Source organism: Paralichthys olivaceus, chromosome 14 (genome assembly GCF_024713975.1).
Source record: "Paralichthys olivaceus isolate ysfri-2021 chromosome 14, ASM2471397v2, whole genome shotgun sequence".
In the NCBI taxonomy this organism is placed as follows: Eukaryota; Metazoa; Chordata; class Actinopteri; order Pleuronectiformes; family Paralichthyidae; genus Paralichthys; species Paralichthys olivaceus.
Window position 1 is genome coordinate 4,427,712 of NC_091106.1, and position 26,134 is coordinate 4,453,845.

Here is a 26,134-nt window from a genome sequence, read left to right on the forward strand (position 1 = left end):
CACGTCATTTGGGCTCCAACGATAGGCAGTGTGTTTAAGTGCAAAACGACACTGATGTCAGTTACAGATCTAAAGAGTGTGGATCAAACAGACTGAAAGAACTAATCAAAGAAATAAAGAGCTTAGTCTGTTACTTTGACGTCCCAGATATTTAATAAACATATTTAATCATGCATATCATCTGCTGCTGTGTTTATAATGATTTTTGCAATTAGTCTCAACTACTTTCTACCTTTTTCTCATTGGCAGATGTGTCTTTAAGGTGACAGACAGGACACAGATGAGAGCCAAAAAACCATGACCTCCCTACTTCAGAACTTAACTCCCACACAAATCGGATCAATGCTTGTGTCAAAAGAGGTGTTTTTCCAACACTAAAATGTACTGCAGTGTGTATCTGCTATGGTTGAGCATCACGCACCACAATGAAAACCTTTATTTCCACGTTTAGTCAACATAGTGGACATTTTTGATGATCATTGTTTTGTAGGACCTCTCATATTACCCTCTTTCTCTTCTCTCTGGAGTAGAGAAGCCAGAAGCATTCTCTCCTCCTGTGTTATTGTTGAGAAAATATTATGCTGCTTCCAAGAATCACTGTGAACACTGTTGCCCCAGTAACACTTGAGGGGACAATGTGAAGGAAGTAAATTCAGCACCATATCAGAGCCATTACAGGAGAGGACTGAGCTGTGAGTGAGACGGACGGACAACAAACAGGGCGCTCCATCAATAAAAGTTTTTGAAATTGATTCACTCGCTCCTGAATAGATCTATTTTTGGCAGGAGGGAACATTTCTGAGACGCTTTTTATCCTCACGGGACACAGAAATCATCCAGCTCGACCTGAGGCAAATAAATAAAATGTGTTTTTATGAGGCAAAGAGAAGCTTTCTTTAAGATATTAGATCTTAAATGAAAAGCTTATTTTAGCCTGATTTTATTTATTTTTTTACAAACGTGAGGCGGAAAAAGCCCCGATGGGGAAAACAAACATTTTTCACATTAATTCTAGTGCAGCCTGTTAAAGTGAATCAAACTGAACAGGAACACAGAAGCACGGAGAGAAAGTGTCTCTTTTGACAGCTGCTGAGTAAAGTAACAGTAAATCGTGGCAGGATAGATGAAGGGGTTTTTGAGTGCTGAGGGCATACCGCCACCTATTTGACTTATTGATTATGTGTGAAATCCCATCCACTAGACACAGCTGCAAGGTGCATACATTGGTTATTTATAGCAGGGCATCCACCCTCACTCACTCTCATGCTGCGGTCAGGAATTTTTGATCAATTCTATATCCACCGGCTCTTTCTTCTTTTTGGCAGCCCCGCCTCAGCTGTTGTCTGATACAATACAGCCTTGTGTTGGGGAAACATGGGGAATTCATATTACAAATTTATGGTGAAACCCTGGGCCAGCCCTTACTCTGCGCTGTGGTGTTCAGGATTGAGGGCGTCAGGCAGAATGGGGCAACATTTCCTGGAGGTCGCAGTCGGCCAAGACGCATGCCATGTTCTCAAAATGTCACAGTTTTGAATCCAGCTTGTGACCTTTGTTGAATGTCATATCTCTGGTGCGTTCAATCCTTCCAGTTTTTTTGCTGCACAAATGTCATGTGTGCAGGAGATAAAGAACATGTTCTGTGTCTAAACTGACAGCTTGGTAATTGACACTTTTGTTCAACTAATATGAATAATAATCCTGCCAGTGGTTATGTCACATAAGATGGTTTTCAGTTATTGCAGCCACTGTACTGGAACACTGAGGTGTACGTTTTTGTGCCATAATAGATACAACATAACTTTGTACGGAGTGAGGCAGATGTTATTAAAACACAGGCGGTAAATGCAGACACAAGTAATTATCAGGCCTGGATTTTGATTTTTCACTTGCATGCTTTGGCATAAAGCAGCCGAGGCCAGACACAGTGCTGGCCCCGGCTGCAAGTTACCGACAGCTTGTCACAAATTGTAAATTATTCATTGTCTAATCAAATCCACTGTCATTAAACTCTGTTATTGCCCTTCCACTCTTGTGTAGTAGTTATGTAGTTACATAAATAAAACAAGTATTCCACTGAATGAGAAGTAAATCACTGGAGAGTCTCATGATTTAGTTGGTCAAAGATGAATCACATTAAAACAGGCAGGTGGAATTTACGTGGCTGTGGATCAGTGGGTCGAACTGATCGTCCACTGACCAGAGGATCAGCAATTCAATCCCAGTCTTCCCCATTCTGTATTCCAAAGTATCCTTGGGCAAGATACTGAACCCAAAATTGCCGTGTGCCGTTCTCGTAAAAATAGTGATGCCCATAGATTAACTGTGTGAATGTGTGAATGGCAAAACTGTTCAACTTTGCACTCTGAGTCGTCATCAAGTCTAAAATAAATAAATTCAGACCATTTAACATTTTACATGCAGATTGTAATTTGTGGCAGCGTCCCATTTCAAACATAACATTTGTTTCCATGATAAGGTTCTGCAGGGCTCCTGCATGAGTTGCTTGGAGAAATGTCCCAATCAAGTCTTTTGGCCCCAATCCCAATCAGTCCTTTATTATTGGGTACTTGCCAATACCAATAACTAGACTGATCAATACTAATTCTTACTAAATGTTGATTTATGTATCTAACAGTCTGGATAACTGCTGTGTGGTATTTAATTTATGATACCTTGTTTTCACAAGGCAGTTGATCAAAATGAATTACGTCTTACTCCTAGTTCATAAACCCTGTTTATAAGCTTCAGTATGGATATGAATGAGCCAGGAGAATTCAGCTGAAAGAGAGGATGTGTCACTCTGCTGGATTTCTTGCCACCACAGAATCACTTGTGATGCTGCAGTTGTGTTACAGAGTGGAGATTCTAACCCTCATTTATGGGACTGATGTCTATGAGGGTGTGCATTTCAGTACAGAGCCACATCTAGCAGATTTAAATTAGAGGGTTAGATTTTCTCAACTGCTTAATGGTAACAAATAGAGGTAGAAACCTGCCACTGCCACCAGTGTGTAGTTGAGATAACTTAATGTGGCTATAGACTTGATTGAATTTAAGGGGACTGTTGGGCCTTGGAGGTATACACTCTGAATGCCATGCTATTATTGATCATTCATTACATTGCTCCTGAAATTAACATTAGTTGGTGACAGTTCCTTTTTTCACATTCACACCCTTGCTCTCCTGTGGTGAAGGAGAGCAAGCGGTCAAAACATATGGACAGAAATGGTCACAAATGGGTATTATTTCACAAATTGAAGAAGAGGATGATTACAATGATTTGTGCATAATTTGAGGGAGTCATAAACTGCATTTTCCAGGGCGCTTTCAAATACCAAGCAATTGGAACACATATGGAAATATTTTATCAGAACATGGATAAATATAAAATTCGTATAGTTAGATCTCTAACTTCCAAGAGGGGACAGTTTTGCCTTGCTTTTGAAAAGCGTCCCATTGTGTTTTCTCAGAGATTGTTAAATGTGTGTGCATTGATCGACTGGTTTTACATTTGTTTGTGGAGTTTCCAGCTACATACAGAACTGCATGCATGCGTTTCAGTGCTCGTGGAAAATTAGGACATCTAAATTTTGGTGAATGTGTAATTTAAAGTGAGACAGACACTTTTCTCATACAACAGCTTGCCAGCCTTTGATTGGAGTTTTTCTCTGGCTGCATTTCCAGGCAGCTGCTCAAGTGATGGCTCACTCATGTCATTAAGTCCACAATGTTTTCATCAGCCACGAGATTTGTTTGTTTCATTTTGGTTTTGTACAGATTTCCCTTGGTTGCTCTATGAATATCCACATTTATTGCAATTGATTATTCCAAATAAATTAATCATTATTTCAAGAAAGTTTGGTTCAGGGTGTAAAATGTTGGTCTGGTAATGTATTTTATTATAAGATTGACTGATATTCAAAATCAAATGGTCCTAAAGGTAAGAAGTGTTTACATAACCTGCAAATGCTCTACTATCATTCTAGAAATGTTATAACATCTAATAACACTGAACTTCTTAATCAATCAATAACACGTACTTTTAATACTTCAAGTACTCACTTACTTAGACTCAAGTAGAAAAGTTAATGTGGTAGTTCAACTTTTGCTTGAGTACATTTTGTCTATTCATTTGTACTTTTACTCAAGTAAAAATGACAGATTAAGACTCATTGGAGGTAGTTAAAGGGATAGTTCACTGAAAAATGTCCACTCACCAGTTCACAAAGTTCACAAAACACTTTTGGATTCTCAGGGTTAAACAGTGTTGCAGCCAAATGAAGTATGTGGGACCTCTTCTTCAGAAGTAAAAAAAACCTAACATGCCTTCATGCTGCTTGTGTGGTGTCATCCAAGTGTCTGTATCCCCGACATTCATAATCGACATGGAAACTTCAACATTTCCATCCGGGTTTCTGTTTGCAGTTTTCCAGTGTGTCCGTAACAACATCAACGCCCCTCTGAGGAGGATATCAGACACCACACGAGCAGTATGGAGGCATGTTACTCTATGTATTTTTCTATTTTATTACGTCTGTAGAAAAGGTCACTTCGGCTGCAACTCTTTTTACCCCTGAGATTCCAAAAGTATTTTGTGGCCTCAAACACTTCCCCCACCCATCCACTGGCACAGTGGTGAGCAGATAATGAGGGAATTTTCACACACACAAAGGTAAGGTATAGTGGAGGGAGCATTGTGAATTGGGGCTGTTCTGTTGCCTCTAGGGCTGCACAGTTCAAAACATAGTCCCAACTTTAACAAGGTACCTTCCATGATAATGTCAGGGGGTCATCTGTCAGCTGAATCTCAGAGGAAGCTGGGGGATTCAGCAGGACCACGATGCTACACCTCAAAGTAAATCTGCTACAAAGTGATGTCAAACAAAAAAAATCCAACTTTAGGAGTCAGGGCCGGTCAGAGCTCAGACCTTAACCCAAGAGAGATTCTGTGGAGTGAACTTCAGAGAGTCCTTCACACCCTGAGAACACGTGTGAGCTGAAGCCACTCTGTGGGAAGAATGATCCAAAATTCCTCCTGAACACTGAGCAGCTCTGATCTACAGATACGAGACGGTTATTTGAAGTTTTTGCTGCCAAATGAGGCTCAGCTACTTACTGAGAGTTTCATTCCTTTTATATTTTTTTTCTTCAATGCTTTATGGTCGTCTTTAATGAAAATGCTAATTATTATCATTGTTTGTGTTAAAGCACATTGGGTTTGTCTACACTTGTGATTTGGATCAATCAATCAATCAAATTGTATTTGTATAGCCCATATTTACGAATATGTATCACAACTTGTCCTACATTAACAAGGTGTGACATCCTCTGTCCTTATCCCTCAACAAGAGTCAGGAACAACTACCACACAAAAACTATTAACGGGGAAAAAACGTAGAAACTTCAGAGAGAGCCACAAGAGAGGGATCCCTCTCCCAGGGCAGACTGAAGTGCAATAGATGAAGACCAGAGTTACAAACCAGACAGTTCCAGTAAACATTTTCCTGTCACTGTATCTGATTAGGCAAACTATCATGATGAGTTGCTCTATTGCCAGAGGATTATTATTTAGGTGTTTGGTAGAGGAGTGATCATGTCTTACCCAGGCCCAGCAGGTCCACAGCTGGCTCTGTGCTTTTCTTAGGACTGGCTCTGCACTCTGTCTGCTGAGAGGCACAAAGACAAAGAGACAAAGAACAGAAATAGTTAGTCGTGATGTCCCATTTGCTCTGGCTGACGTCTGGGAGCTCTAAACTTGCAATTATGTGTAAGTATTAGACCAGTCAATTACAATGTGGACATTACAATTCAATATTGACCTTTAATAGAAGAGCATATTTAACAGAAAGTGTTCAGGCAGGCTACAAAGTCAAGCTCAGCCACAATGTAAGGTGACAGCAGCAGATCTCTAAACCAGCACACATCAGCTGAACCCCTCCTATGTATTCAACAAAGCTCTTCGCTCGTATCTAAGCTGCTTTAGCTTCCTACTCTTCCAAGCCACTTTGCAACCCATCTCTACCCCAACGCCTCCTTTTTATACTGAATCTGACCGAATCAGTGTCATGAGATGTCATTGATGCTGCTCTGTTCTGTGCAGGGGTCTTTTAGCTGCTCTCCCTCCCTCACTTACCATGAAGGCTCATGAAAGCATAGGGAGGTGTGTTCTCTCTACATTCATGTACATCCATGTGTGCACGTGGAAGAGCCAGGAGGTCGCACAACAGAGCCATAGTGTTCAGTCTGTAAACCAATTATGGATGTCACTGATCATGGTGAGTTATTGTCTCATATCTTGTAAGTGCCCCCCTGAAAAAACTGATGAGACACCTAAGACATAAAAGTAGGTGTTTTATTGTTTATTCAGATTTTTGACCTGTTGAGTTTTGGACCACTAGTCATGAGATGTACTGTTTTGATGGCCAAGGGTCCCTGATGGGTGAAGATCTTCTCTCTGACTGAAACACATTCCTGCTGATGGATTTATACAACCCCACTGAATGACAGTCTGACGTGGTTATGTGCCAAGAAGCATAAGAGCGCACTAACCAAAAGGCAGGGGTAGGAGACCGGCTCGATGAAAATAAATACTGATGGTAAGGAGATATAAAGTTTTTCTTGGCTGTAAACACAACACATATATGCAGTATTATCACTTTATTAATTTGTTATGGTGAATGCAAACCAGGAGACAATTAGCATTTATGTCCAGTAATGTTTCTGCCCACTCTATGAATACAATCTCCAACACCTTAAATAACTGGCTCATGCTTATTGTATTGCTCTTTGGTGCTGTGCAGATAATCAATGAGTACATCAGAGCATTTAATGCTGCTGTTGTGTTTGTAGTTAATGAAAGCTGCAACACTAAATTGAAAAAAAAACAAGGAAGTTGTGTGTTTGTTACTATGAGCCACCTTTCAAAACACATAGTTTTTTAGTTAATACACAATAAACATTAGTGCAGCTTTCATAAAAAAAGGTAAATCTTTTGAAATGTTCTAAGGACTTGCATTTTCTGCAAACATAACACAAAGATTTTACAAAGATCCTCATTCTGTATTTTAGAAGGTATGCCTCAACTTGCAATTGGCAGGAAATATGTTCCAATACTACAAAATAGAAAGAAAGAAATGTTTTTCCAGACTAAACACATATTTGAGGAAGGTTTCTGGAGTCCTGGAAATAACAAGCAGTAGAAAAAGAGGACCTCAACCAAATTCATTCCTTACATTAAATCAATTAGCCAACAGACAGAAAATCTGTGGATGACATAACAGATAATCACTTTTTTAAGTCATATATTGAGTAAAAATACCAAAGACAAGCTGGTTACACCTCTCAGTTGTTTGTCAGTGGTGTACCTCCCTGGTAATACTGTTTATAATAAGCAATCATTCAAATTGAGTTTTTAAATTGACTGCGAAGAGGAGAGTAGAATGAAAAAGAGCCAGTGTGGGAAGGAAAAAAAACAAATTGAAAGACAGATAGGAAGAGAAACAGGGAGAGATTAAAAGACAATGGGTACCAGAATGAGGCAGGCGTATGAAGAGGGGAGGATGGGAATAGATAGATGTTAGAGGGAAAAATGTGGTGAGGGAGAGAGAGTATAAAAGGTTAGCACGTGGGCCATGAGAGATCTACAACGCTGGTAACAAACCCAATTTCCCCCCGACAAAAGATCGATGGGCCACATTAGATTCAATGTCGTTCCAATCCAAAGCAATGAAAACAATTACCGTGTCCACACCTAATCAACAATGCATTGGCTCCGAATTGATGTGTGTGGAGACTGCAGCAAAGCTTGAACAGCAGCAGTGTGAATCGCACGAGGACAGAGGTCTGTGTACTGCAGCAGAAGGTTGGTGTTTGTTGTGCCTTCAAGTTGACCAACAGTAAAGTGCAGGGAAATAAATAAAAGAGAGGACTATTATACTTTAGATTTTTGTCATATATATGTATAATATATGTAAATGTAATCCCTATGAGACAAAAGCTCAGTCATCAGTCTGCACTGAATGTCTTTTTTTTTCTTACATGACAAGCTGATATGTGACATATGTCTTTATTCAGTCATTCACCAGTGCAATTTACCTGAGGTGTAGAATAGACATGAACTCCTGCATACAAAAAACAACAATGCAGGCATACTACGTCTTTGACAACAGAATAAAATTGTATTAGAAACAATAGCGTATATGGTATGATATCATGATCTCTCACGATAGGTTTGGGATATAATATTTACCGAACACAGTTTGATTTGTAATCTTTGTTCAAGCAGAGGTTTGTGATGTTCTCTCTCAGATTCAGGCTCCAACATGGACGGTGTCACCAGCTGCTTAGTTTTACAATTTGCTTTCAGAATCTTCACACCGGTAAGAGGTGGTGCTCAAAATCACAGGATGTGTTGCCCCTCTGTCGGATTCTGTGATCAGCCAATCAGATGAAAGCAGGCTTTGAAGGAGGCCTCTAATGAAGACCTGAGCTCGAGCCTGATTTTCTGTCAGAGGCTGCACTGAGGGGATGTGCTACAGGAACTTTTTTAGAACTGTGAATAATAATAATAAGAGTCCCCTAGCACAACTACAACTGAAAATGAACATGATAGGTCCAACTTAAGGAATCATAGCGAATGACAGCAAAGATAAAAAATAGGGTTATGATAAGAAAAAGGTCAAAAAAACAACTTAGTAGGATACAATTATATCATTTATAGCTGCTTACGCCAAATAATTGATCATTTATAGCAAATTATTGTCCAGTTTGCTTTGCTGAACGGAAAGGGTCAGATCTTTGAAGAAGACTCTGCTCCATTAAAACGTGCATGATTATTAAATTCTTCTGCTCTGTGTGTAACATTCTCGAACAGTCTTGATAACATTTTAAGCTAATTACAAGAAAAATAATGAAAAGGATGCGCTATCCAGTTTTCTCTTCTGACACCAATAACAGAATACCTCAACTAAGGGTATCTGCTGGGTCATATCCAATACCTATAATCTATATAAGTCCTTATGTGGAATTCATTGAAATTATTATGTAAGGTAACATGAGGTGATGGAATTAAAGGATGTGAATGATTTGCCATGACTGAATGAGTGCATTTGTTTTTAACAGCATTTCACAGCAGTCTGCTTCAAACTGAATCTTTTCAGAGCATACGGTTCTCTGATCCAGGATTTACACTGAAACTTTATTAAACCCACAAAAGTTGCTGAACCAGTATAAAACAAAAGGAGAGTTTTAAAAAGTTGGCTTTCACTGCAAGTTTTACTGGTGATTCCTGTGCAAAAAGTAATTGTCCTCATAAATCAACTATATCTGATGTATTCTTATATTGCTGAGTCTTATTTTAGCATTGATGTTGCTGATGTTGGACTAATCATCAATAATGATTTACTATCACTTTTGTGTATTTCTTCACTCCAAGATCTTAAAGAAAATCAGTTTCAGTTTTACTGCCAAATATTACAGTGCAGTGTACACAACAATAACAAAGTTATTGGTGGAGAAATTCTATTTAATGTGGATCTGTCCCATTATGGCCAACAGCCAGTTTATATAAGTTCAGTGCCTAGTGTCTTGGACACAACAACAGAAACAAAATAACTGGTCAAACCTTAACCTGACGCCCATAACTCCAGTAAGACTATTGGCAGGGAAAATGCTACAAGAGAAAAACACTGCTATGCTTGATTTTCGACATTTCAGGACACGTGCAGTGTGGAGACACAATTGAGATTACATAGCAACCCACACAGCTGCTGAGACACAGAATTAAGTAACAAGGAAACTATAAATGCCACTGTGCACGACGAGCTTCAATATGTTCGGAGGGATTTACGTCGACATGCTGGAAAAATAAGTCTGAAAACGGACAGACGAGTTGAGTTTCACTGCTAAATAACTAGTTCTGGTTCTCCCTCGTAATTAGTTATCCAGGATGTCACCAAGTGATGAGGCTGACATATGGCCAGTGACAGACTGTGATTGGCTGTCAGAGTCCGTTGTGTTTCGAGAGAAACACAGAGGAATTGGAAAGGAGGCGAGCAATCAATAACCAACCTCTCCACCACCATCATGTGAACAGTCTTTGGCAAAGACAGAAATGCCAGTTTGAATGAAAGCCACCGAGCAAACCAAACCCTCTGATGACAGCTGTCAAATTAGATTTTTGTCAAATACACAGTAGAAAACAGCCATCAGCTGACGGCTGTTACACTGAATGTCTGAGCGGGGGCAGAGGCTCCTTTAAGTTCCTCCCTCATGTACTCAACAGCAGATGCTAGGAGACGAGTGACAGTGACAAATTAAGTACTTGCCCATCAACCCTCCATGGCAACCTGTTGTCTTGATAAACGATCATTTGCGTTACCACAGCAGTTATTAAATTAGCATTAGCTCGTGCAGTGTCAGTTCTCAACATGTCTCTTCAGAATGGACGGTTTGACTTGGCCTGTGGTTATTCTGGTTGCAGCTTTCGTTCTGGAATTGTAAAAGCAAATACAGACCGTCTGCTGGAGTCCACAGCCCCCCCATGGCTGAACCACAGCTGCTGCACAAAGAGATGTTCACCTCTTTATTCAAAGTTCAGTGAAGCTCCACTCAGTATGAAATAACCCCAAACTGGAGAATCACCTGTCATTACTGTGGTCATGAAGACGCTGTTGATAATGTCACTTGAGTTGATGAGTCACAGACCACCTGTGTTTCCAAATTTCGCCAAAGTCAACACTTCACTTCCTTGGGCCTAACAATAGGCGAGGTAGTTTTATTTATAGAGTGCATTTCATACACAGAGGTAGATTCAAGCTGATGTATGTAGACATAAAAAAACAACACAGAGACAAGATGACAAAATCTCTTTTAAATCAAATAGCACAGTTTAAAAATAATTGAGATTACAAGAGGTAAAAAAAATGAAATGATACATCTGTATACAAATTTTAGAATAAGTTGAAGGAGAAAAAGAATACAAATAAAGTACATATCATTTTGTCAAGTAATAAACTATAAAAAATATAGTAAAGTACAATGGTGGTATAACCATGTAGTTTAGTTGACTTGTGAATTAAAAAAAAGGATTTCAAGATATGCGTTCCACTGATAGAAGGAGATTTCTGGATAGAACAGATTCATTCCAAGAGCAGCTATTCAATTGAATGTGTTTGAAAGTCACCAAAAATGGAGACAACCATGCTGTTTGTGCTGTTAAAAGGCTTTAAATATGAAACACATTGTAGCAGCCTAACATCAGACCAAAGCAAAATTAGCATCTGTACGTGGCAGCGTTTGCATAAGATAACTTACTAGGTTTTGCTAAGGTAGCAAGGCTGACAGGCGAAGTCAGAGTGAGCAGCTTTCAAAATTGATGAAGTCAGTCCTATTTGCTGATGAAAAGCACACACTCCCTGCACATTGATGTTCTTCCATCAACTCAAAGGGCAAAATCCCAAGGTCAAGAATAATCATCCACGCTCAGATCAGAGCATGAAAGACCTTTTACTCTATAAGGTCGCGACCACAGCTGATAGTTTAGGGTTTCCAGCATCTCCAGATGAAATTCCACATGATAAATATTCAACATATGAAGTTAGAAAAGGATTTGAAATATTTTTTGAAATATTTTTTAATTTATGCTGACAAAACCAACACCAGGGGACTCACAAGGCAAAGAATTAATCAAGATAGCGAGCGAGCGCCCAGAATCGGTGATGCTGTATATAAATATTCATTAAGTACATGAAACTGGACCTCAGATCCCTCGGGTACCTGTGGCATCCTAATTACATCAAAGCATGAGATAATGCAGCTATAAAAAGTGCTCGATGAGACGATAAGTAGTGGTTTGAAAGCAGGAAGCGGCTTGTGTGTCTGGCATTTACGCGACTGCATGTAGTGTTTTATCACGTTCAGCACGTGCACAACGAGTCAAACATTAGAGACGAGAGAAAACAGAAAGCTGCTGCTCAGGAAGCTAAATGGAGTAAGGAGCAAATGATGTGTGGATGTGAAAGGTTTGTAAGACAGCTCAGTTTCACTATACCAATTTAACCTTTAACAGTATAGTGGTTCTAGTTTGCTATAATATACTATTTGTAAGTCACATGACTAATACAAGCAGCAACATCATGTATAACCCTGATAAAGATACACCGGCTGTCTTGTTTTATCGGGTGTGATATATCAAAATCAGTTTTGTCAAAAGTTGACTCTGAAGAAAGTATTTTTCTGCCTTTCATTTTTATCATCTTGATTATTGCATTTAGCATTTGGTGAAAAAAATCCAATAAATGAAGTTGAAAACCTTTTAAGTCAAACCAAGAGCAGATAATGCTCTACCCTACGTATGGAATTGTAATTTTCACTAGCGAGGCATTAAATGGAGTCGCTCCCAGCAATATTTCTGACTTAATGAGCCCGTATGTACCTGAGTGCACACTCAAAAGTAAAAGTGTCCTTCATTTAAATCTGCTACTAAGCAATAACTGCCTTGACATCTAACTCACTGCTTACCATTTTCTACAGTCATCTGCTTTTGACTCAACTCATCATGCCACTGTAAATAACAGACTATTAAACTGTTTGTATCCCTGGTACCAGAACTTCTACTAAACACCTTTTTCAACTTTATCTTATTGATAGGACAGTGGACAGCAAGTATGAAATGGATAAGGAGCACGTGGGAATCAATCCTATGGCCACTCCCGAGGGACTCAAGCCAGTGTAATAAACAGCTGCATCCTTTTCCTTTGGATTACTGTAACTCCCTGTTTATTGCACTAATCACTGGCTTCCATTAAGATTTATAGTTATCCTGAACATTCATGATGTACAAGGCCCTGCAAGCATCCGACCTCTTCTCATTTAGTGGAAGTGTTGGACTCTTATTCTAGTGGCAGTCCTCTGCTCATCTAGTTCAGGCCTCTTCTCTTTTCTCTCTGCTCATGTTAATTCTAGAGGCGACTGTGGCTTTTGAGGGTGAAGCTCTTAATCTCGGAGCTTCACCTTTTCATCAAATCTGCTATATCTGTGGTTTGTTTTAAAAACCTGCCAAATTCACATCTGTAGTTGTGCTTGTATTGGCTGGGTGCATTTGATGCATGTAGACATGTACATTTAAATGTATGTAGATTATTTGCAATGTGTATTTTACCCCATTAGTTATATTGTCTTGTAAATAACAGCTAAAATCACATCTTTGTCAGGTGAAGCTCTGATCATATGAGTTCAAAGATAAATCAGATCAAGGGCTGACCTAACTGACAGATTTGATCTCACAGACTACATCAGAGCATTCTATTTATTTCAGTAAATTATTTATCTCTTGTTTTCTTTGTTTAAACAGCTCACACCCAGAGAATGAAGAGTACAAACATGTGTTATTCGTATTATTAGTATTTTTAAAATTGCATGGGTATTGTTTGAATATGACATTTAATATGCAATTCTTTAAATCTATAAGAATGAACCCAAAGATCATACAATACAGATCAAGCTTAAACAGTATGTTACACTGAGAAACAATGAGCTAAAATGTAATAGTTAAAGAAAGAAATCTAGGCCACTGTCTTTATATTAGATTTGTTTTAGTTCGAAGTGTATTTGGCATGATTCAGGTTGTTTTCCAGTTGGCTGGTTCAAAGTCTTGGGTCATAGCAGCAGTCACATTGTGACATTTTGGTCCTCAGTTTGTGACACTGAGAAAGAATTTGGTCCTCAGTTTGTGTCACTGAGAAAGAATTTGGTCCTCAGTTTGTGACACTGAGAAAGAAGCCTGTCTTTGTTTGGCAGGGTCATGAATCATCTTTCGAGTATGTTCACTGAACAGCATTTTGGTCTGAAGACAAAAGACTTCCCCATGTTTCTCATATGACTGTTCGATCTTAACTCTTATTTGGGACTTTCCAAACATGCATAGTTCATACTGGGACTTTAATCATGTTTGTAATGTTCCCAATACGGGGACTGTTGTTGCAAAGTAAAGCACCTAAAAAGAAAACCTGATAAAAATACACTTAAAAATCATATTATACAGGAACTTTGGTGTGTATCGGCCTTCAAAAAGAAACACCATTCTAACTCAGGGGAGCATGTGTCACCACCTACCCTGCACAAACAACACCTGGAACCCACAAAACACACACACACACACACACACACACACACCTGCAGCTCCTGCCCCCTCGCAGAGAGGCTGCTACTGTACAGTCTCCACTGAGAATGTAATCAACAGCCTTACGCAACACAGCGTTCCACTGTCCTTCACACGTACGAGAGGCAGATGAAACAAGCGTCTTATTCTCAGAGGAGAGGCAGAGCGAGGTGATGGAACAAACAAAGAGCAGACACCACTAAAAAAAGAGAGAGAGGAAAACAAATATTGTGGAAGGGGACGAGCAGGAGATGAGGGGCTGCAAATTGGTTAGCGGGGAGAGCGAGGGTAGGGGCGCGGTAGGGAGAAATGCAGAGGACAAACACAACAGGGAGAGGACGGAGAGGAGAATGAGAATAAACATGAGGATGATTGAGGGAGGCATGAGACAGATAGCTGCAGACAATGCCGCTGACAAGGAGGACTCTAACAGAGGCAATCAAAGCTGGTAGTTGTTCTACAATAGTTTGATTCACCTCCATGATATTTTATTCAACTCAAAGACAGAAAGAAACAGTCTTTTGTTTCTACATTGTGCCGTTAGTATAAGAAGCCACCTCATGTTCCTCATCTGCTCCTAGGCCATTTTTGCTGTTGATGCAAATTACTACAACAACGTCCATGTACTGAATGCACCATCAGAGCTAACGGTAAAAAAATTAATAAATATGCACCTCACTAAATCCGGAATTGTGCATGGATGTTGGACACATGATCATCTCCTCTTTGTAAATTGTGGTCCCCTTCATGGCCCTTGATTAAAGAAAATCTTAGATCCGTCACTACCATGTTAAACAAGTGTCAGTGAAACTGAGCACATCTCATAGTCCTTGACGTTTAGCAGATGGAAGACTTATAATGTGACATTTTCATGCAGGAGAAGTTGATGAAATAAAAACTCGGCACTCATGCACATAAACTGCAGGTGTTTCACATTAAAAGTCTACCAGCTGTGCTGCTGGAGGACTTTGAATGTGAAAAGGTCATTCTTATCCAACACCATCATTGAACACAGACAGGAACCTACAACCATCTCAATTGACAGACATTTCACACTTCAGCTGCTTTCATACACGCAATGAACTGCCGATAATCTCCAGACATTCTCCGCAGTTTCTCCAGAGAGCACCCCAGTAACATCTCAAGTTTCCGAATGAATTGATGTGAGAGCACAACAAGAATTACTCCTGAGGGTTCAGTGGGTATATTGATAATGTTTCTAACACGTGACAGATGCAAAAGCTGAAACACCCGAGAAAGTCTGGACCCCATTCTGCAGGTATTCTCCAGAGTTCATGTCGGACAACGGCACGATGCAATGCCACCCCAGACAGTTCCATTTACTGAAGAAGATCATGAGATGTGGTTGAAAGCCCTTAAACATCCTGGTAATGCTCCTTCAGCAGAGATTGTTTTGACAATATTTTTCATTCAGTGTTACGCTACTGTCAGTACAACAATTCCTGTGCACGTTTCAAATTGTCTTCCATCAACTCAAATGCCTCGATGTATCCTTCCATGTTTTAAAAGGAGAAACTCAACAGTGCCCCGAGTGTGACATGTCCTATAATTATCGATAGGTGTGGTAGCTGCAGTGGTGACAGCAGAGGTGCTGCGGTACTGATGGCAGCAGTCGTTCACTGGAAGTTCCAGTAGCGCTGCAGGGAGTGGATTGTCTTCCTGTGGATGACAGCTGCCTTATTAACACTATAAAAGAGAATAATAAAACTGCCATCGGCTGATGAGCGAATGATGCTGAAGACAGACAGCTGCAGCGGAGGGAGGAGGAAGAAAGAGAAGGAGAACCAGAGAGTTGGAGGAAGGGGAGGATAAGGGGGTCAATTATGAAGGGGAAGAGAGGAAAAAGGAGGCGTTACGATGGGGGGGGGCAAAGGGCAAGAATGGGGAGAGTGTTGGATGTGGTGCGGGTAAATAATGAGATGGAAAGATGAAGAGGAAAGGAAGAGGAGGTTGACAAAACAACATTAGGAGAACAGAAATGACAGAGGGAGGGGACAGACGAAACGATGACTGATGATGAAGAAAGAAATGGAAGAGGAGAAACAAAGAATGACCAGAGGAGATGACAAGAGAAGAAAGATCATGAGACAGTAAAGTGAGGAGGAGACAGTGGGCAGGAGGCCAAATGTGTGTGTGTTGTGTTCAAACATCGAAAGAGTGTGTGTGTGTGTGTGTGTGGAACAGCAGTAAGTCAGAGGCTGTTAAGTGTACTGGGCTGCTGCAGTTCTACACCATTCACCATGATCTGTCACTCAGCTGGTGGCACTGAAACACAAGGATACACACACACATTTATGCACACACCCACACACATTTATGCACACACATACACACACACACACACACACACATAATCTAAAAGGTTTTGTCACAGAGAGAAGATCTTAAGCTGCCACATGCAAGCATCTCCTCCACCCAGTGGTATTCATCTGACAGTCATGAAGCACCCACAGCAGAGCGGGCACACACACACACACACACACACACACACACACACACACACACACACACACACACACACACACACAAACACACAAACACACACAAAGGCAAACATGCAAACACACATACACAGAGTGGAGTGTTTGAGAAAGGTCACGGTTTTGGTCTGACGGCTGAAGCATGAAGAACGTGTTCAGGGAAAGAATAATCAAATCAAAATATTGGCAACTAACACACACTCACATCAATTGAAACATGTTAGGTATTTTTTTAACTTAATCTTATTTGTCACTTAACATTATCAGAATACAGAGAATCTTGTTAGGCTGTAATGTTTCAAAAAGTGGCCGTCAGAATTTAAGGAAGTCACAGACACACACAAACACACAAACACACAAACACACGCAAACTTAACAGATGCTTTAATTCACGGGATGCACATTCAGGCCCAGCTGGCATAGAGGAGCATGACAGACTGAGACACACATGGCTTTAAGGGGAACATGCACACAGCTGGATTTGGGAGAGGCACACACAACAAGCTGGTGCTAACATGGAACATTGGGCCAATGAACTACAGGGAATGAAAAGAAGTTACCTTCAGCTTTCAGTCTTTTTAACCTCTAGAAATGAAAAGTGTGTGTGTGTGTGTGTGTTTGTGTGTGTGTCTGTGAGGCTTTTGTGGTGTAGATATGGAGTTTTTTTCCTAGAGCGTGGTCTTTCAGTTCAAGTGCATGACTTGTTGAATTTATGTTCAGATTGTGTATTACTTCTACTTAACTCAAACGTTTAGCAGATCACCAGCCTACATGCACCAGCAAAGTCAAGGACCTCAAGTAAGTTATTTTTATTTCAATAGTTACATAACTGGATTAAACTTTTGAGTATAGTGACGTTGTTTCCCTTCAGAGTAACCGCCCGCACGGGACGCGCTGAAGTAAACCGAACGCGCCTGCAACGAGGCAGGGATCATATCGTCCATATCATTGGTTGACCAGTGGTCAACGCGACACCTGGCATTCTATTGGTTGGGACAGGGTTCTAACCCTTTATATACAGTCTATGGTTCTTACACAGAAAATCCCAAGCGCACAGGAGAAATCCACGAGCAGATGATTCATGAGCGCACAGAAAGCAGCCCGAGTGCAGAGAAGGGCTGAAGCTGGAGCGCAGGAAATCCGTGCGAGCAACAAAATATCTGAGTGCAAGCACACAGTTTGAGCAGAAGCAGAGCAAATGTAAGTGCAAACAGAAGCTATTTGAGTGCAAGGGCAGGGTTTTGATGAAAAGTAATACACAATCTGAACATTAATTCAACAAGTCATGCGCTTAAACTGAAAGACCACAGTCTTGATTAAGGACGGGAAAATAACTCTATACTTAGACAAGCTGTGTTTTACCCGTCTCTTCCCACACAACCTCTCATGTCTGATTCCAACACAGCAGGAGTGGGACTGGACCTTGTGTTGTTGCTATGAAACCCATCCCCACAATTCTGCGTAAGGTAATTGGACCTTATGGTGTTAGAGTGTAACACACTTCTGTTGTGAGATGTTAGTGCGTCCCTTCCTGTGTAAAGTTGGCTCCAACTCCAAGATGATGAAGACATCACTGCTTACACCATGCCTGCTCTCAGCTACCAGAGCTTCTGCGTCAACTGAAAACAACACACCCTATTGATTCATCTCATTCTGGCACAAAGTCAGTCAGATATAAAAGGCCTTTTAATCTGATTATCGGACGACTGAAATATTAATAAATATGAAAAGATATAATATTGACATTTAGTAAAAATAGTAACACGGAACATCTACGATATGATAAACCTGAGAGGCCACCCCTGCAATATTTACTGATCACTGTCAAAATAAATAGGAAATGGACCATCTCCCTCAGCCAGGTACAGACATTAATCTATGATCGACAATAAATCTGGTGTATGATATACTTTACAAAGCCCTGAGCTCTGTAGATGCCAACCTGCTCAGTGGACATAGCTCACTCTGTTTGGAGAGGTAAGCTGGGATATAACAGTCTCCGCGCCATATAGCCTCTGCTGCATCACAGCGGGGGACGTGCACTGCTGCTGGTGTGGTTATGTGAATTATTACATCTGTGCACTTAAAGTGGGGGAGGGTGATGTGTGTGTGTGTGTGTGTGTGTGTGTGTGTGTGTGTGTGTGTGTGTGTGTTTTCGTGGGAAACAGGCCTGATTCTCTTCCTCCAGCAGGGTAAATCCAGCTTATTGATTAGCCTCCTTGTGGCTACACTATCGATCTTTTTGACTGCTAGACCTCAGAGATCACCGCTTTCTACGTGTGTGGTAAGTGTGAGTGTGCGAGTGTGTGAGTGTAAGTGTGTGTGTCACGTTATTAGTCACAGAACGCTGCTCCTTTGGCTGCCCTTCACACCATCCACTCAAACTAACTCCAATCGACCACAGATATGCTGCTGCAACTGCTGCTGCTGCAGTAGGTGTGTGTGTGTGTGTGTGTGTGTGTGTGTGTGTGTGTGTGGGCCATCCAATCTCGGGCACCTCTGAGAGACCAACTCTGTCCAGATGTACAGAGCACCTAGCGATAACACACTCCCCAAATCCCTGCCTCAAATCAAAGAAGACAAACACACGTGCATGTACACACACATACACACACACACTCCCTTTCTCTCTGACGAAAGCAAGCGCCAGTGTTTTCCATGATGGAAAACAGAGGCTTGTTCTCTTTGATAATTTATTCATGGGCTGAAAGAAAGAAAAGACAACATACGCCAGCGGTCTAAAGGGATGACAGTGATTTAGTGTTTATGGAGAGATAGACAGACACACAGAGAGCTAGAAGGAGAAAGGAGGAGAGGGAGACACAGGGAGAGACGACTGAAGGAGAGATGAAGATGAATGGAGGTGAAGAGAGAGTGAAAACAACTGGAGAGATAATGGAGTCACTCTTTACATAAAAAACACTGTTTTTGTATGAGTGTACACTGTGTCCTTTCTGTTTACTTTCTGTTACGTGTTTGTCCCGTCTCTCATAACTGCATATGGGATTAATGGTGTTTATGGTTTAGATTACTATCGATCTAAAAAAATGTGGCAGGTGTTTTCTGACAAAGATTCTCTATTCAAGTGATTCATCCCTTTTTATTTAGATCTAAATAAACCTCATATATATATATATATAAACCTACTCCACATATAGAGCTTCATTTGTTTTAATGTAAGACAGCCTAATGTACATGTTCACTGTATCCATTACTATGTATATTTAATTTCAAGTGAGATGATCTCATCTTATATGGAGCTTTCTCTATGACCACAGCTGGCGAACATGTTATTACAGTAAGATTTTTAGCTGAGCAGAAGAGTCAGTGCTTCTGGTTAATTTTCTCATTCTAATGCCCGACATATCCCAGGGTTCCTCCTGTCAATTAATAGATACATCACCCTGTCTGCCCTTGAGCTGAAAACATAAAAAGGAATTTATTTAGCCAGAGAGGAGGGAGTGTGAGTGGATTCTGAAGGTCAAAATACTCTTCAAGAGGCTTTCCCGACAAGCAAATACAAGAGGGCCATAAAAAAGTCCACATGTGAAAATAATGAGTGTTAGAAGAAAATATTACTGAGTACAAAACCATCAGTGTCAGTCGTAAAGTTATATCATAAAAAAAAAATTCAGTGCAGCTAGATGTCGTTGAGCATCAACATTCCCAACCTAATCAAATTCTCGATCATCTACACGATCAGCTTCCCTTCACGTTCTCAGAAAGGTTTTCCATATACGGTTAATGGGTGTCGCAAAGTCGAGTGTTCACACAACCACAAATAATGAATACATTTAGCCAATGTGCAGGGGAGTCACAGAAAATGATCCAGCTGCCAAGCAGTGTGGTGAAATAAAATGGATCTGTCGTATCTCAGCTATAAGTGTGAGTTCCATTAATTTCCTAAATGTTTGCTATTAAAACATATTTTGGGTTGTGCTCTCTCTCAGCAGGCCTGCATGGCAGCTAGCAGCTAGTTATCTGGGCTTGCAGAGCCATGCAGTCCTGTGTGTAGCCCACAGAACTGTGTTTTCGGTTTAACAGCAATGTGAGGGGCAGCTGACAGTTATGTACACAATGCGTTTTTATCTGAAAGACATCACAGTGTAGAAAAGGGGTGAACATCTTGAGTGACTAAGCCTGTCACGTAGAAATGTTGTTTATAGACTGATTTGACAGCAATCACATTGTGAGAGGAACGTGAAAATGATTCTGTTTCAATGAGAGCGTCTGCAAAGTCATAAAATGTTCATCCAGAAAGTATCCGAAGTTTCATCTATGATATTTTTCTTTTACATCAGATTGTACCAATATGGCAAAAATCATTAATGATTGATGAATCCAACAATTTGAACACACTCCCCTGAAGTCCATGCATCGAAAGAACAAGCTGAACTAAATGTTCAGGCAGCAACACATTAGGCAAGTCACTGTACCCTTCACCCTGACATGCAACAGATGCTAATTAAGAATATTGTTATCGTAGTAGTATAGTAGGGATTTTTTTGGATGATGGTTGATACAGTAACTGCAGGTCGTGATTTTGTGTAGAGTTGGGTCTTGTACATGTGACTCTGCATGAATTCGCTTTATCTCTGACGCCCTGAACCTTCAACTTTTCTTTCCACCTCATTACACCTCACAATCGGGCAGATACAGGGGCACCACGATGGATTCTGGCCCAAACAAAAAGATCACATCAGAGCCTGACAGCCCCAGCTCCACCACCACAGAAAATACAACACTGTGTAGAGAGGCATGAAGGATTCTGCATATAGTAAATGACATTCTTTAAATGTAATGCAGTGGTAAAAACTTTAAATAAATAAGGCTTAAATATACCTCTCGTCTATTTATCTATGACATAACAAAATAGTTTAATCAGCAGCAGATTTATAAATTACATTTCTAGTCAGTGAAAATAATTTAATAATCTTATGGATTATAAAAAAAAACTGATTCCCAAAGAATCTGTTTCTCTTTTCATTTTTGGAAGCCAGAAGCTGGCTGGAAGCCAGAGACATGAAGCTGGCTGGAATCCAGAGACATGAGGCTCCAGCGCTGCTTTTAACTCATAGTTCAATGCTAGCAGGCACCGCAAGTGCCTGGTTTGGATGCAGGGACGGAACCATTTCATGTAGAGCACATTCATTTAAATTTCTTATCTGAATCTTGCTAATCCCCAGAGTAAATTAATGCATGTGACATTCAGACTGTACATTTTTTCTCTTCTGTTGATTCAGACAGCACAGGGATTTCTAACATCCTGAATTATTGATTAGGTCATATCTCACTTCTATGTCATACGACCTAATGTACCGCTCTCCATATTTCTGGATCTTTGACTCCCCTTTAGTTCAACTCATCTCATCCCATCTCACGTGGTGGAGGCTAGTGTCCTACTATGGGCAATAAAAGCAGATCTGATATAACCCTGGACCAAACTAGAGCGATGTTGAGGTTAATGTTCACATGGAAATTACTGTTAGGAGACGGATGTGTTGAGGTTAGGTACACACAAGTTTCAATTCCTATCAGACTGACGTGCTGTGAAGGGACAACACTGACGAACAGCTGCTTCAACATCTGCGTTATTGTGGCTTAGGGGAAAAAATCGACACTTTACTGCACTTGATTGGGGCAGTAAAGGAGTCAGCATCAATTATAGAATCAACATGTCTCAGCAAATATGGCCTTAAGAGAGATGTGCAATCAAGCTCTGCAAAATGCTGATAAGCAAACCTGTAATCGAGTTTGAGGAAATTTAAATCTGGACAGATGATTAACTGATCAATTAACTGATCAAGTAAATGGACATGATGTGGAACGTTTTTGTCCATTAACAGTTCTGAGTGTATTCAATTAAAACAACTCTGTGATTTTACTACAGTAATATTAAAAGAAGAACTAGAATTTACAATTGCTCCTTTCCCAGCGGCCATGAGGGAAAATGGACTGAGGAACTGCAGGACACATTCCTGCTACTGATTTAAATGATCATCATGAGCCACAATGTTGATCGCTCAGGCAAGAAATCACGACAGAAGAAACCTTTTCAAACTCTGCGTTTAAAGCCACATAGATTTTGACAAACACTTTCCAATGTGAAAAGATTTGAAAAACTCTAGATTCTTTATATGTGCATGAAAAGCAGAGCATTAAAGAAAAATCAAACAATACTTTTGCATTAAGAGGGAATTCATGGTGTTCAAACCTTTAAGAGCCAGATTCTTTCAATTCTAGATTTCAGGCTTTGGCCTTTTCTCACAACCTGATATAAAGCAAGAAAAGATGAATAATCTAATAAAGGGTTCATGAACATGTGCAGAGACGTGGCAGGAAATGAACATATTCAAGACTGAACTTGTGACATTTTGGATATAGAACAATCTTACTGTCTGGTGAAGTACAGATGAAAGACCTATACAACACCGTGCTCGAAGGTGGCCTCAATCAGTTTTATGTCAGTAAGAGTGATAACATTTGACATCATGATATTATATAGAACAAATTTTGATTAAAATGTCTTCACCTACGTTATATATTCGATTTAGACCCAGAGAAACCCTCAGCTTTTCCTTCCATTGTTTGTATCGGTCACTCGTAATGGATCACAAATAATCATTGCGGCGTCGTGTCTGATAGATTTTTCATCTGCAATGGTGAAGACAACAACTCCCATGATTCCATTCTTTTGTTATTGTTTGGATTGAGAGACCCCAAAGTTACATTCAACTATATCTGTGGTGTTTTGTAGGGTCACCAACTGAGAGACATCTACGGGGATTTTTTCAGTTGAATCCCTGTTTCTTTTTTTTCATTTAAAGCAGATTAATTATACACAGAGCAAAGCAGGGTAACAGCACAGCAGGCTGTTAACTTTAATGGAAACTGAGGGGAGAATGGTTGGCTGCTCCAACGCTCTCAGCTCGGAAGGAGAGTGTTAGCAAAGTCAGCTGAAACACGTTTGAAGCAGACCTTGGTACACTGCCCAGTGTGACTGATGTATCAGCCACTGCTGCTGCTGCTGCTTCTGCACAACGTTGTGGAGTAAAGGTCTGAAGGCTAAATTATTACTCCTGAAGCAGCATTGTGTGTATATATATATATATTGGTAGAGATGGTAACAAACTGCACCCTCTTTACTTTTTCAAGCTTGCAACATTTTATATAAAATTTGTACTTAAAACAGGTTTCCTTATACAGATTAATGGGAGTCGTTGGCTTCTTTGTTAAACTGTTTTCAGATTTTGATCTGCAGCAGAATTATCTGCAGAGGTCTCCTCCTCTCCAAAACAAAAATAATTACAACACAAAAAGCAGTTTGCAGACCAGTCCTGCAACACAGGACACAACAGGGGTTAAGCTGCCACTCACGTCAGCTCAGCTTGTTCCAAGGTGCTCTGCTTGTTTTTTAAGTTAAGATTTCTTCAGTGTATCCAGAGACACATTTTCCACTGAGGTCTCCCACTCTCCTAACCCTAAGGGAGCAGGATTAAACCGGTAAAAACACTGAATAAATCTGGGTTTCTCTGATGCTGTTCCACAGACAGAGAACATTAGGAAGGGCTGTTCACTCAACTTGTTTTTCTTGTACCTTATGACCCAGACATCTGATGACTACAATTCTGTATTCTGTCAGAAGTAAAAGTCATAGGGCAATATGGTTATTAAAAATGTCAGTGATTTGACATGACATAAAGTAGTCAACTGGAAATATTTAAATTCCCGGCCATCTGGCCAGCAGCTGTTGCTTAAGATAAACTTTTACTGAAGAAAAAACATCACTAGAAATCTTTTAAATGCTGTTTGCTGTTTTCCCTCTGCAGCTGCAATCCAACAATTTGAAATTTAGCATTCAAAATTCGACATTGATTGTAGCCTCCCTCAGACTTTCATGTGTAAAGTTAGTTCAGTAGTTGGTGGATCCACTGTATTTTTCACTCACTTCTTTGTTTGGCTTTTAACAAGAGAAAAGCAAAGTGCTGCTTATGTGAACATCTCAGAAGAAGAAAGGAAACGAAGTGAAGAGTGAAAGGAAATGAAATATATCTGCTGATTAAAGCTCGATCTCCTCCAGCCTGAAACTAGTGTGTGTGTGTGTGCTCATGTGCAAGCAAGCATACGCACGTCCTTTCAGACATGTACAGTATATTATCTGCAGAGGAAGATGAAAGGTGCTGTTGCACTGTGCGGATACGCATGGTGTCTTTGCTGAAGAGAGAGAGAGAGAGAGGGAAGAGACAGGGAGAGAGAGAGTGTGTGAAGGGGCAGGAAAGGATAAGAGAAAGTGAGTGAAAGACAAGCGAAGAGAGAAAGTGACCAGAGAGAGACAGAGAAACATGGCTGTCAGCACGTTTCCTGCTGGAAGATTAAACGTCAGCATAAACTTAAACTAACAAGGCTCTTTCTGTCTCTCCCTCACTCACACACACACACACACACACACACACACACACACACACACACACACACACAAAATGTCCTCAAATTTCTCCTTGACACTGGGGCTCATCGACAGCAGGAGCCGCTGATAAGAAAGAAGACACAGAGATGAACAGTGCCACATATCTCTGCCAGCACACAAGCACACAGGCTCAGTCACCACTCACAAACAGGCACACAAACACACACACACACACACATGCACCAATACTCAATCCATTCCTGCAAGAAAAACACACATCAGTGTGTAACTTATCTCCAGGTCAACTGAGAAGCTGCAACCTCCTGATTTCATGACTTAGTTTTTTAATCCCTATCCTGTAGTTTTTGAGGAATCTTGCAGACAGACAGACAGACGGGTCAGACAGACGGGTCAGACAGACACACAGACTGCAGTGAAATCATAACCTCCTTGGCGGACTTCTTAATCCCACAGTTTGCTCTATGGACACGTCACACTCTGATTTATTTATTTTTCTGTGATGCTCATCAAGGCGAAGGCTGAATCAGTCAATCTTAACCAGTTTAAGTGTAGCATGAAACATGAGATGTACTCGATTCTGACGGGAAAACAGCGTAACAGTATACAAAGAGCCTGGAGCTAATTATATTTTCATCGATTGTTAATAAACCTATATGCTGATTACTTTTGTTTCCATTAAAAATGCAATCTCTCCTTTCACCGTTGATTTATTTGTGCCACTAGAGCAAATTTATTACAGCACAGCCCCGTTCTGAGACCTGACTGGATACACCCACACAGCAATGAAACAAATGACTTCAAAGCTCCACTTAAATCAGGAGTTCAGATTTATAATAGGCACAGTCTGCATGTTGGACAAAGACCGCATCATGATTTTGATTCTGATTTATGATTGTGATTCGAGTTTTGATAACGAGGCCACAGAAGTGAATGTAATCTCAAACATCAGGAAGAAAGTCATACACAGTAAAGGCAAAAAACAGACATCACTGACTTTAGAGTAAATACATATGTTCATTGGTGGAAAAAGTCAAAGATGAAGTC

General features: G+C 40.4%; 1 protein-coding gene across 13 annotated transcripts in view; it reads right to left on the reverse strand.

Moving 5' to 3' along the window:
• The window catches only part of LOC109635311 (stromal membrane-associated protein 1-like), a 94,728-nt gene that overhangs the window by 29,608 nt on the left and 38,986 nt on the right, over nucleotides 1-26,134 (reverse strand). For 8 of the 13 annotated variants that reach the window (XM_020096479.2, XM_069538304.1, XM_020096471.2 and 5 more), the window contains one exon: nucleotides 5,606-5,669. In XM_020096479.2, the coding sequence (XP_019952038.1) occupies nucleotides 5,606-5,669 (64 nt within the window). The remainder of the gene's footprint in view (nucleotides 1-5,605; nucleotides 5,670-26,134) is intronic. The other 5 variants (XM_069538307.1, XM_069538306.1, XM_069538305.1 and 2 more) reach the window with 1 other exon arrangement.